The sequence below is a fragment of the Dermacentor variabilis genome, unplaced genomic scaffold (genome assembly GCF_050947875.1).
Source record: "Dermacentor variabilis isolate Ectoservices unplaced genomic scaffold, ASM5094787v1 scaffold_18, whole genome shotgun sequence".
In the NCBI taxonomy this organism is placed as follows: Eukaryota; Metazoa; Arthropoda; class Arachnida; order Ixodida; family Ixodidae; genus Dermacentor; species Dermacentor variabilis.
Window position 1 is genome coordinate 2,195,696 of NW_027460346.1, and position 12,394 is coordinate 2,208,089.

Sequence of the window (12,394 nt, forward strand, 5' to 3'; positions counted from 1 at the left end):
TACGCCAGTTACAAACCGCAACTTTTCCAAATCTTGTCTCAATAAATTCTACCCACATTGTTATGCAGATCGTTGCCCTGGCTGTGGCAGCTCGCCCAAAATCTTCCAAGTCACGATTGAGTGCACTGCAAACCTCTTTCCTCCCTTGCCAACTCTCCTTTACCCCCTACGCAACAAAGAGCTGTGGGACGATGCCCTCCGCGACGGACCTCCCGAGGTCCTCCGAGCTGTGATTCAACGGGCTCGAAACATCGCCGGAATCATCTTAGGGACCCTGGACTGAGGGTTCCTCCCACCACTGCTCTCTACATTTAAATATTATTAATAAAGGTGTTTTACTCTCTCTCTCTCCAGCCTGTCCATACGACGTTGGATTTTCTTCTGTATACGTCGAGCGACTCTAAGGTCATGAATTGACTTGGTGCGTCTGTATCGCCTCTCGGCCCTTCTGCGAATCGTTCGAAGTCGCTCAAGTTCCATGTCGAAATCCGCACGTTTTTTAGCGGATGTAAAGGTGTACTTAGACGATTCCAGTACACTTGTAATAAGGTTCTCAATGGTACCGGTAAATCCTTCTTTGCATGCCTCTTCCACCTTTGTCTTATATGTTGACCACCTTATATATACTTGTCAGGAAGTAGAAAAGGAGAAGCTTCCAAATCCAGTGATTCTTAAGTAGGTGGGAATATGGTCACTGCCATGAGTCTCGATGTCAGAGAACCATCGAACATTTTGACCAAGTTACCGCGACATCCAAAGTCAAATCTAAGCAACTGCTATAGTTCGAACCACGCATGTACGTTGGACTGCCATCGTTCGTAATGCTGAGTTCATGGTCGGAAGCAAATTCCACAAGTTTCCGGCCTCTGGAATCTATTCTGGAGCTTCCCCAAGCCAAGTGATGAGCATTAAAGTCTCCCGTGATAATCCAGGGTCCAGAAGTCGCCGTCAGGATGTCTCGCAGTCGGTCGCCGTCGAGCCGACTATATGGGGAGATGTGGGCGCCGATAAGGGTGAAGGCCACTTTATTCTTTGTAATGCGGAGACACACGCATTGGTTTCCATCATGAGGCTAACGATGCGCGCTGATTTGGTTGCTTCGAGCAACAGTAAGTAAATCGCCGAACGTACAGTTCCGGAATCTAGTGCAGGTCGACACGCTGTTTTGAGGCCGTAAACGCGGGAAGAATGCGACAAAGCGTGCTTCCTTGTCGTGCGCGGTCGTGCAGGGCGTGCCGAGCAGTGAAGCGCACTTACGCCCTAGCGCCTGAGGATTTGGCGAACGCACAACACGATTTCTTTTTTTCTCGTTTAGTACAAAAGAACAGATAAATTAGATTACGGGTTTTTGCGTGCCAAAACCACGATCTGATTTTGAGGCTCGCCGTAGTGAGGGAGTCCGGAAATTTTGACCACCTGAGGTTCTTTAACGGGTACACGGGCGTTTTCGCCCCCATCGAAATGCTGCCGACGTGGCCGGCAATCGATCCCGCGACCTCGTGCTTAGCAGCCCAACACCAATACCACTAAGCAACCGCGGCTTGTTCGTTTAGTACAACAAGTACTCTGATTAATTTTTTTAGAACTATAGCTTCTTTGCATTATCTAACAAATGTGCGCAATTTTATATTTTTACTTAAACTACATAAATAAAACGTTGGAATCGGCCTGCCTTTCGCACTTTTTTCGACTTTGCGGCCCGTTTTTACTTCGATACTATTTGTTCATCCAAGCAGATTACTTTACAGTTGTATGACTTACTTTCTAATTGAAAAAAAAAATTGTGCAGAATCCACGCACCATGGGAATCGATGCAAGCGAAGCTTCCTGTGTTGTTTGCGTTGATTGACAATAATTAGCGGTGATGATGACGCTGACTAATTTCTTCAACGTTTAGCCCAACACGAGAGTGGCGAGTTGACGTTAAACGTTACCTTGCGGGCACCAGTACTGTTTGTATGCGTAGTACACGGAACACACAGGGAGAGGTGTTTGCTTGAGGCGTTGTGCGCCATACTTCACAATCTCTGAGAGGGTTGAGCGTATTCATTGCCTCACATGGCGCATCCTATGGTGGCAAAAGAATTAAACTTTAATTGAATTATGGGTCTGCACGTGCCAAAACCACAATTAGATTATGAGGCACGCTTTAGTGGCGGACTCCGGCTTAATTTTGAAACCGTGGCGTTCTTTAACTTGTTCCTAAACCTGAGTGCACGAGCGTCTTTTTTTTTTTTTTTGCCCCCGTCGAAATGCGGCTGCCGCGGTCGGTATCAAACCCGCAACATCGAGCAATGCCATAACCACAAAGCTACCGCGGCGGGCACAGAAGTTTTGAGTTGACGTATGACCACTTCCGCAGTGTCGCCTAGACCCTACGGTGCACTTTAATGTGGATCTGCTTCTGCGCGCCCTGCGTAAGTTGTCCGATTGAGAAATGTGCAGAGTGTTTATTTTTCAGAAATAGCAGAAACGGTACCGTACTGTGCCTTGATCTTAAATTTATCCTGTTTGCCGCAACCGCTGTCGTGTCTCTAGCAGTAGGGTTTCCTTGCCTTCTCACGTCACCTCCCCCCCCCCCCCTCTTGTATGGGAACTGCAAGTGAAGTGTGGCAAGGCTGTTATTCACTCGTATCGCGACTGCGTCGGTTTCTGCCTCCTCTCCCCCTTCCTCTCTACCATTCTATTTAGCTTTCCTCTGGTCTTGCACGTTAGTAGAAAGGTAAGCGCTGCAATTTCTGTAATGCTTTTGCGGGATGTCATGGATTATTACAGCTGTCAGGAGGCTAACGTGGCGACACCCAGGGAGCTCCAGAGGGCTGCACATTCGACGCAGTGCAAAGTTTCAAAGGAGTTTCTCGCGTCGCTTTCCTCTCTGCCGTGCTCCTGTCATGTCCTGTCATGTCATGTACCACGCCCCGACGCCGTGTGCCAGACAGCAGCAGCAGCAGCAGTGGGAAAGTCGAAGAGCCAAAGAAAGCTTCGCGGCAGAATATTTTCTCCAATTCACGCTGTGAAGGTGGTTGAACAGCGAAACTGTTAACGACAACTAGAACGATTACCCATTGCGACGTAGGTTGAAATTATTCACGTGATGACATTCGCATGCACTATTCCTAATTATTAGCCTAAGACGCTTCGATGGCCTGCAACTTGGCTTGCGCTGTTACTTCGTGCAGCTACAAAGAGTGGACCAGAGAGAAGAGAAATTCACCGCGCCTCGTATGCACGCTGCTCTTCCGGAGTCGTCCCCCTATACGTGGACTTCTCATAGTGCTGTCACGACACAAATCAGTTACTAGGCGGGTTCTTCTTTTACGTACAAAAGTGCCTGCAGTCAAGCTGCCGTCGCCGCGACAGCTTGCGCTATAGTAATCTCTACCGGGAAACGTAAGCGGGAAGCGCTACGTGCTTCGCGTTGCGTGTAGACCCAGGAGTGCCTTATCATCAATTATCTGCTTCGGATGCTTGCGTTGAGCTTGTTCTTTATTGAAACGTATACTGTTCTGTACGTTGTATGCCTGATTCCAAAGAATGTATGCACTGTTCCCTTCACTTTGTTGAGTGCTTGTAGCCTCTGCTTTACGGGGGTATGAGCCATTGCATTTGGGGGTATGAGACATACATAATGATAGCTTCTTGTCGACATAACGCTACGAAGAAATCCCGGGACCCTAGCCATAGACAGCTTCACTGCAAACATGTGGTCAGATGGGTTTTGTAAAGCGTGCAAATTTTTGTAAAAAAAAATCAAAAACATTCAGCATTCACGGCAGTGCTTCGATCACGTCTAAGCACACCGTAAAAGAAACTAAGGGACCCTAATGAGCCTGGCTGTGCAAGAAGGGTGCCTTTTCTCGCTACTAGGAAATCATGAAAGGGCTCGGCAAGGTACTGAATTTTTTGCTGGTTTTTCTTCGCTACAGTGATCTTGGTCACGAACACGGATGCAAGTGTAGGAACCAAAAGGACTGCCCAAACGCTTTTAAATTCTACTATTGTATCTGCTCAACTTGTTCAACTTTCAGTAGTTTAAGTGATAATCAGACTGCACTTATACACATAAAAGTGTTTTCTTTTTCTACCAAACATGATTTGCCAGGAGAAGCATTGGGTTATGACATAAAGTGACTGTTTATAACATCTTTTAAAGAAGTGGCAGATGGTCGAGCACAGTGTCTGAGACATTTGGCGCGGAAGTACACAAATGTGAATGAGGATATGGAGGGCCTAGCGATTTCATTGCACACCTTTCCTGCGAAAACTAGTTTAAAAAATTCACCGACGACTACGATACTCCCTAATGCGAAATTTGCGAAAATGACCGCAGCTGTGTACGTGTTTTCATTTCACGATATATTGGCTGGCGCGGACGATCTGTCTCGTGCGGCACGTTGCAAACGAAGCTAAGTGCGGCGTGACTGCCTCGCTCATCGTGAGATCGCGAGAGGCAGATCGCGAGTGCCACGTGGGCGCGATTCACAGCAGCTGCCACAGACAGAGCTCCACTGATGCAGCGCTTTCTTTCCATATATGGTATCAGCGGCGTCATCGATGAACAGACGACGCGCGCTGCTCTGATGCCATCTCGTAGCCATTGTTGCCGCAAATCCCGTCCTGCAAGGCACTATGCATTTATTCTCACGCATTCGCCCTACCCTCCTCCGCCGCTTTCCTCCTCGTGCTCTCTTTGCTGTCGCCGTCTCCGCACTCGCTCTTTCATCATTCGCTGTTCTCGTTCACTCGGTTACGAGCACGCCGAGGGACGACGCCAACACTCGTCGCAGGAAGGGCACCCAAGAGGTGCGCTCTAAAACAAATTACGGACTTAGAATTCCTGTGGTAGATTCGTGTGACGTCGTGAGAGTTGGACAGCATCTGCTCAGGACAGGTTAAAACGGACAAGCGACTCGACCTAGCAATGTTTTAGAAGTCCAGGCACACCGGGCACCGTGCCCCTCCCCTAGAAATTTCTTTGTACCAAGCTATACCTGGCAATAAACGACGTGCGACAATATCAGTCTCCCCGGCCGTCTTTCTCCCGAAAAAAAAAAATTCCTGGTTACGCCACCGAATTAAAGCATACGTTTACGAAATAAGTCAGTTTAAGTTTACTGTCTTTGCGGAGACAAATTTGCAGGACCTTCGTATTTACAACAGCACTGAGAATGCGTATGTAATCTGCAACGAGTGGTATAAAGGCAGATATACACGCCGTGACTTAGAGAGTAGAAGCGTGGGAAAGTCTCGCACTGCATGGAGAATGTTGGGAACAGTTCCTGCGGTGTAGTGGTGCAGGTCCCCTCTACGGCAACGAGGGTGCAACGATTTTCAATGTTTAGAGAATACCCCCCCCCCCTAAGTATGCAGCCTGGTCAAAAACAAAACAGACGCCGACCAAGAGGAATAATTACTTAAAACTTGACTTTTCAGCCCCGACACGAGAGCCTTTATTCACAAAGAACCGAATGATTTATTATGAACAAAGCTCCCGCGTGGGGCCCGAAACGTCAAGTTTTAAATAATTTTTCACCTTGGTCTCTTTTGTCTTTCGCCATGATCAGTCTTGATATACCGGACGAGATTTCATCAAACTCAAATTCAAGTATGTAGCCTGTTGGGGTATTTTCCACGTACTTAACACCTCTCTTTGCTTGATCTGAGGTCAATGTAGTTTTTTATAGCATCGTCAGGTAGTGAAGTATCTGTGCCTGACCTCAAAGCGTATATATGGCTCTGCCTGACGCTTAATTAACTACTGCGCAGTACATAGAGCTTTTGTACGTGGGGTAGGTGTGGCAACGGGAGCCAATTGTAATAATAGATATCTAGTCACTTCATGTGGTTGCTCGGCGCTGCAAGGAGCAACGTTGTGGCCGTGAGTGGGGGCACGAGGTGCAGGGTCACGATGAGATTAATTTTGCTCACAACATGTCGGCCTTCTGCTAAAACCTGTTGCATTTGACTTCATGTCACAGTGTCTCTTTTCTTCGAAGTTGGATGGTCTGTATGAGAGCACAAGCTGGCAATGTTGAGAAATGCCTCCAAACCTCACTGAACTTGCCAATGTCGCGCCGGCTGCTTCACCACGTGGAGCTCATTGCTCGGCAAATACACCAGGACGAAGCCAGTTTTCTTGTTGCAAACGATTGGACGTTTATTTTCTTATCGCGCAGCGAAGCAGCGCACATCACCCATTTGTCACCAACGACCTTGAGCAGCCGCAGCATCCAGCGAGCGGGGCTTCTTGCTCAGTCCCCAGAGGCAAGCAGACGGCGAGACACCGAAACCATGGAGGAAGGAAGCACTACATATGAAACGGCGGAAGTGGCGTAGAAGGGCTCCCGTACCAAAGACAAGAATATGTATAGAGGCAGCCGTCGGGTTCACTAGTGCCAGCCGACGCCACCGCCGTGCTTTCCGAGCACTCCGACACCGGCTCCACCGGCGTAGACTCCGACGCCTCGGCCGCCGAGGCCCCCGTAAAGGCCAGCAGCCCCGTATCCGGCGACGCCCGCTCCGTACAGCCCGCCGGCGCCTCCGTACACAACTCGCGGTCTGGCCCCGGCGTACGACCCGGCGGCGCCGTACTTGGCGGCGAGCAGGTAGGCCGGCGGCGAGGACGACCGCAGGGCCACGTCGGCGGGGCTCTCGCTCTGCGTGCCGGGCTCGTTGGTGTCGACTACGGCGCGGAAGCCTGCCGCGTCGGCCGTGTACTTGACCTTCCGCTGGCCACCTTCCGGCGTGCTCAGTGTGTACACTCCCTGGACGCTGCCGCTGCCGTCGCCGACCTCCTGGCGAGAGCTGGACCCGTCCGCTCCCTGAGCGACGTAGCCGAAGCTGTAAGGCCTCGGCCTGTTGTCTTCGTAGGACCTGTAACCCTGGACGAAGCACGGCGCGTTAAATCGCGTCACTTTGTGAACATGCTCAGCCAGGAGCAGACGGAGCTGGGCCCGTATTCACGAAGAACTCTTACGCTAGAATTGTTACAGCCAGTTCTAATGGTGGACATGTTAGCGAAGGCGGCCATCCAATTACAAAGATCACTTACTAACAAGAATATTCGTCAATTCGGACAATGATGTTTACTCACGGCACGCTGAGTGTGCAGGTGAAACATTAGACAGGGTGTCTCTGAAGAATCCATAGAAACTTCAAACGCGCTTTCTGACACAAACTGCAATATACCACAAACATGGCCACCGCTAATTATTACACACGCGATAAATTATGGCTTCATTATAAAGTTAGCCTGCGTCATTGTCACTTTAAATATAGTTCATTTATTCGACGACTTGTTGTCTTGCTCAGGAACGGCGATTACAAAAAAAGAAGGGGGGAGGGGGGAACATGCGTTACATTAAAGGCCTATATGGCCACACAGTAAAATATTTTTGCGCCCACAAGTGACAAGGACACAGTGAAGGGGGACACACGAGCGCCTTCTCACAACTAGAAAGCGCTCCTGTGTCCCCCTTCACTGTGTCCTTGTCACTTGTGGGCGCAAAAATATTTTACTGTGAATTCGTACGAACTCGCCCAACTATCAGTTCTGCTGCAGTTTAGCGCTATATGGCCAATTATTCGGCCACTTACTCCTCCGTAGTATCCGCCACCGCCGCCGGCGAGGTATCCACGTCCGGCGTAGCCGCCTCCGACACCAACGCCGACTGCTCCGAGACCGCCGATGGCACCGCCACCGTATCCACCGCGGAGAGTACCGGCGTTGGCCAGGACGGCGAAGACGAGGGCGGAGGAGATCGCTGCCTGCGCGTAGCGTAGAAAGTCCCTCTCTCAGCGAGGTCCACGTACTCAAGTATCGCACGCAATTTATAACATCATTAAACTATTCACACGGAAGCCTTCTGTTCCTTTGCGCTGAGCTGGAGAAACGGACAGCTCAGCGTAAAGTCTTAGATGAAAAACTCCCGATACAGCTTTTTGTTGCTCAATACGTGCTACTTAAAAGTGTTTATTCAAGTATGCGAGAAGCTCGCGAATACACGCAAAGTGCCTCGAGCGGCCAGTCGCGGGGCACTATTTCGTGTATTCGCGGACTTCCTTCACACTTGGAATAACACTTTTATGTAGCACTTATTGAGCAACAAAAAGCTGTATCGGGAGTTTTCTATGTTGCTCTACAATTTTCTCATTGACACTTTTCTTCTAATTATAATATTTGAGACGTTGAATAATTAAGTCTAATTATGTAATTGGATGAAATGCAACAAATCATCTGAGTACTCCAAACCACGGGAAACAACATTACTTTGCTTCTGTCCAGCTACGTGGCATTTGCATATTTCTAAAGTTTGGCTCAATTAAGTGGGACATACTTTATGTATTGCGCATGCGCGAATACTATTCACATTTCTGACGTCTTCCTTTGATTAATACCCGCCGTGGTTGCTTAATGACTATGGTGTTGGGCTATTAAGCACGAGGTCGCGGGATCCAATCCCGGCCACGGCGGCCGCATTTCGATGGGGGCGAAATTCGCAAACACCCGTGTGCTTATAGATTTAGGCGCACGGTAAGGAACCCCACGTCGTCAAAATTTCCGGAGGCCCCCACTACGGCGTGCTTCATAATCAGATCATGGTTTTAGCACGTACAACCCCATAATGTAATTTTTTATTGTTTTTTCCCTTTGATCAAGCAGGCGGTAATGGAGCTTGTGTGTGTCGTGTCTTCTGTGTGGTGTCCGTTATCGGACCGTTAAAAAAATGTATAGTATATATCAAAGTCGCACCTCTCTGTGATCGAGACCGCTGGCGGGATTTGGTCGAAATCCGAAATGAACACGTCTTGAGCCAAGAAGTTGGTTTCCTAATTTCTTAGAGCGTGTAACTTAAAATGCAGACACGGTTGGGCACTTACTGCGGAAGGTAAACGTGCCTGAGCCTGCATTGTTTCCATCTTGATTGAATACGTCACGTATAGTTACCAGCACGCATTGCGTTATGATTACAGCACGAAATAGGAGAGTTGCGGAGCGGGTTTTGAGACGTTGAAAAGCGACAACCAACGACGGCACTCACGATAGATGAGCTGGCTTTGTAGTTAAAAGGGTTGGACCTAAAATTTAATAAATATCGCTTGCGCCGCTGTTTATAAGGGTCTACGGGACTGCGGCGCACATTGCAGACTTTCTTGCTATATGTCAGGAAAAGATTTACTACACTTCCGGTATAGAATCAGAACATGAGCTCGCTAAAAGTGTTGAATCAAAAGCAATGCAAACAAGGCCTTCAACACAGATTTTTACATATTTGGCATCTCGTTGCAAGTTACTCCCCGCCCAAACAAGACATGTATAGGTGTTCATTAAAACGAAAGGAAAGAGCGCCCGCTTCCCGACGCTCTGAGCAGCAGCACATCGCTCGGAGTTTGAAATTAGCCCACTTTTATCTTCCCCGCAACCTCGAAAGACTGCTGCAACAACGGCTACTACTAATGACATTAATAATAATAAGACAGCCTTTGCCTAAATTTCGTGACAAGCTCTGTCTGCAAGGCCCGAGACCTCCGAAGAGTCGGAAGTTGTTTCGCAGATCATGGCTCGTAAAGCCGCCGTGCGAGTGCCCGTGCTATGCGGGAGGACGCTCGTCTCACCTTCCACATGCTTGCTTGCTTGCTGCTCCCGCTGCTGGTGCGGTGACGAGATCCCTTGTGTCGGCAGCGGCGGACGGCGGCCCTTTTATACGCTCCGAGCCAAGGCGGCCGAGCGTGCGCGGCCTGGCCGGGATGCATGCAAAAGCGGGGACGATCCAGATGCACTGGTCACACACTCCCTCGCTGTGTGTGTACGCTATGCTCTCCGTTTGGGCGCCCAGCTTGCGCAAACCTCTCCCTCGATCGTGAAGGGACGCACACGAACACTATCTGCGAGAAGAATAAAACATTTTGGAAGCGCCGCGTGTGCGTTCCTTCGCCTTGTCTGTTTAGCTCTTCAGTCATTTCACATTATACGTTTTTGTCGTCTGTTCACCGCTCAGTAACGAACAATGCTCAAGGACGCGGAGGCCCTATAGCGATGTCAATGCAGGCGGTTGCATGTAAGTATACAGATACGCGAGTCGAGCGGCTTGCATAATGTGCCGATGCTTTCGGTACATTCTGGATGTTTCTGTGAAGCAGGCTAACTGAAGTGTGTGTTAAAGCTATAACAATGAATAAGTAAATATACATTGAAAAATGTTAGGAACCGCGTTGTACTCATTGTCATCCAAGAATGACAGATACCGCACTATGCACACGCACTCGTTTTACGAAATGGTTCATTATAATAAACCGTTCACTTGCGTTCGCTCAAATTTCACGCATAGGTGGCATTTCGCGGTGCCTGATTCAATATAGTGAACGAGACAGAAGGAAAGAAAGACAGGGGTGTTAAGCAGGAAAGTGTCTGGTTGGGTATACCCTTCATTGGGGGAACAGAAAAGCGGAATGTGTAGAAGGTAGAAGGAGATTTGTACTTGCTGCAGGTGGTGATGCCGTACCGAAAATAATTAATTTTCTCCGTCAATGAGACATGTTGTCGTTCGAAAAGCCCGCCACGGTGCCGTAGATAGAAGGATCGGTTTCCATTTCTGGGCGACAGAGCAGCAGAATTTATCTCTATTTTTTTTTCCTCCAAGAAAGTAAATATTTCCAGTCTGTCATCGTCGATTACACGGAGGAAGAAAAATCCTCCTTTATCACCGATGACGGTGAGAACTGGACGCACACGGAAAAAAAGTCCCGCACACACACACACGCACACGTAAGCAAGCACGCACGCATCAGTGCATATACACATGACTAAAATTGCGTCACTACCGAGCAGTACCATTTGACTTTTTGTTAATTGTTAAAAAAAGTGTTATGGGGTTTTACGTGCCAAGACCATGATATAATTATGAGGTGCGCCCTATACAGTAGGGGAATACATTATTTTTCACCCCCTGGGATTCTTTAACGGGCATCTGAATCTAAGTACACAGGCGTTTTTGCATTTCGCCTCCATAGAAATGCGGCCACCGCGGTCGGGATTGAACCCGTCACCTCGCGTATAGCAGTGCAACGCGATAGCCACCGCACCGGGTTTAAGTCGTGATGGTTTGGCACATGGCCATGTTCACGTGAACCTAATTTAGCAGATGATTAGAACGCATACGCCCAAAAGCGCTGCGTTATGAATTCCCTCAAGAGGCTCGCAGTAAACATTCCGACTGCCCACTATACGTTTTCTCCAGTCCCATGACAATTCTGCAATACTGCGTGGCAGAATCTAGCACTCTCCCGCGCCAAGTTTTGAGAAAGTATGCCAAAGGTACAAGGTATTCCAGGCCAACTTGAACAACTTTTTCAAACCTCCCGGTGCACTATACAGGAATACGCGAAAAACAGCAAGTTATTTCTCACTATATGGAGCAACCCGTACTATTTCTTGTACTATACGCATAATCTGTCAACGCTACCAACTCCATCTTCGTAAATAATAAATTTAGGGAAAAACTTTCAATAAGAAAGTTGTACACTGGGTTCTAGAGAATGTCCAACCCAGCAGTATTTACTTACATGTTACTACATGCTACTACACCTTACTACATGTTACGAAATAATTTTACATGCAACAAGAAACGCTTCCGAAATATGCGAACAACCCACGTAATACCTGCGTATGAACGAACAGCGCTTATTAAACCCATTTCGTTGCCTATCAGAAGTTGCAAGCAGGTTGCAGGGCGGCGCGATGACGTTGCGGATTCCTCCCACGTGACCAATCGCAGGCGCGAATTTGCTGCCAACGACTGCGCTGCCGCCCTGACAGCGCACGTCACTGTCATTCGCCAAAAACCTCAACAAAAGGTGCTTCAATCCAAAGTTTCAGGGGATCCCCTCTCACATTGGCATTGCTGAAAATAACGAAGCTGATGCTCTTGCATACATAGCACTCGGACATCTCACTAAAGTCAATGTACCAAAAAGCAATCAAGTCACGAAATCAGACTACAACTTCTAGCCTGGAAGTTCGCAAGGCGGATCTACATGGAACGAATTCACAGGATGACACCAGTTCCGAGATATTCATTCCCATACTTTGCGGAGAAATGCATTGGCGCTCCAGTTACTTTTGTGCTTCAATGCATAAAACGACGTTTTGTTGAGAAAGGAAGTGGAACGACAGTGCATTTTTACCGCAAGTTGGACGGCGCATATCTCGTAAACGGCGTCATCCACACAATTCATTTTCAAGTGGACATGACTTGCAGTCTCACCCACTAGAATTTGTAAATTGTAATATGTGCCATCAGGTCATTAGTTAAAAACTTAAATAGTGAGTCTTTCTTAATTGGTCGATTACGCATTTCAATTTTTTTTTGTGCATGTCCGCCGCTTCGAGTGGACC

At 48.3% G+C, this 12,394-nt stretch overlaps 1 protein-coding gene across 1 annotated transcript; it reads right to left on the bottom strand.

Annotated features, from left to right (window-relative positions):
• Window positions 1–6,141: 6,141 nt before the first annotated feature.
• Window positions 6,142–9,839, bottom strand: LOC142568393 (uncharacterized). Its single transcript, XM_075678390.1, has 3 exons — window positions 9,616–9,839; window positions 7,597–7,767; window positions 6,142–6,881 (listed from the first exon to the last, which is right to left on the bottom strand). The coding sequence occupies exons 1-3, from the start codon at window positions 9,751–9,753 to the stop codon at window positions 6,390–6,392; spliced, it is 801 nt and encodes a 266-aa protein (XP_075534505.1). The 5' UTR covers window positions 9,754–9,839; the 3' UTR covers window positions 6,142–6,389.
• Between the last annotated feature and the right edge of the window lie 2,555 nt (window positions 9,840–12,394).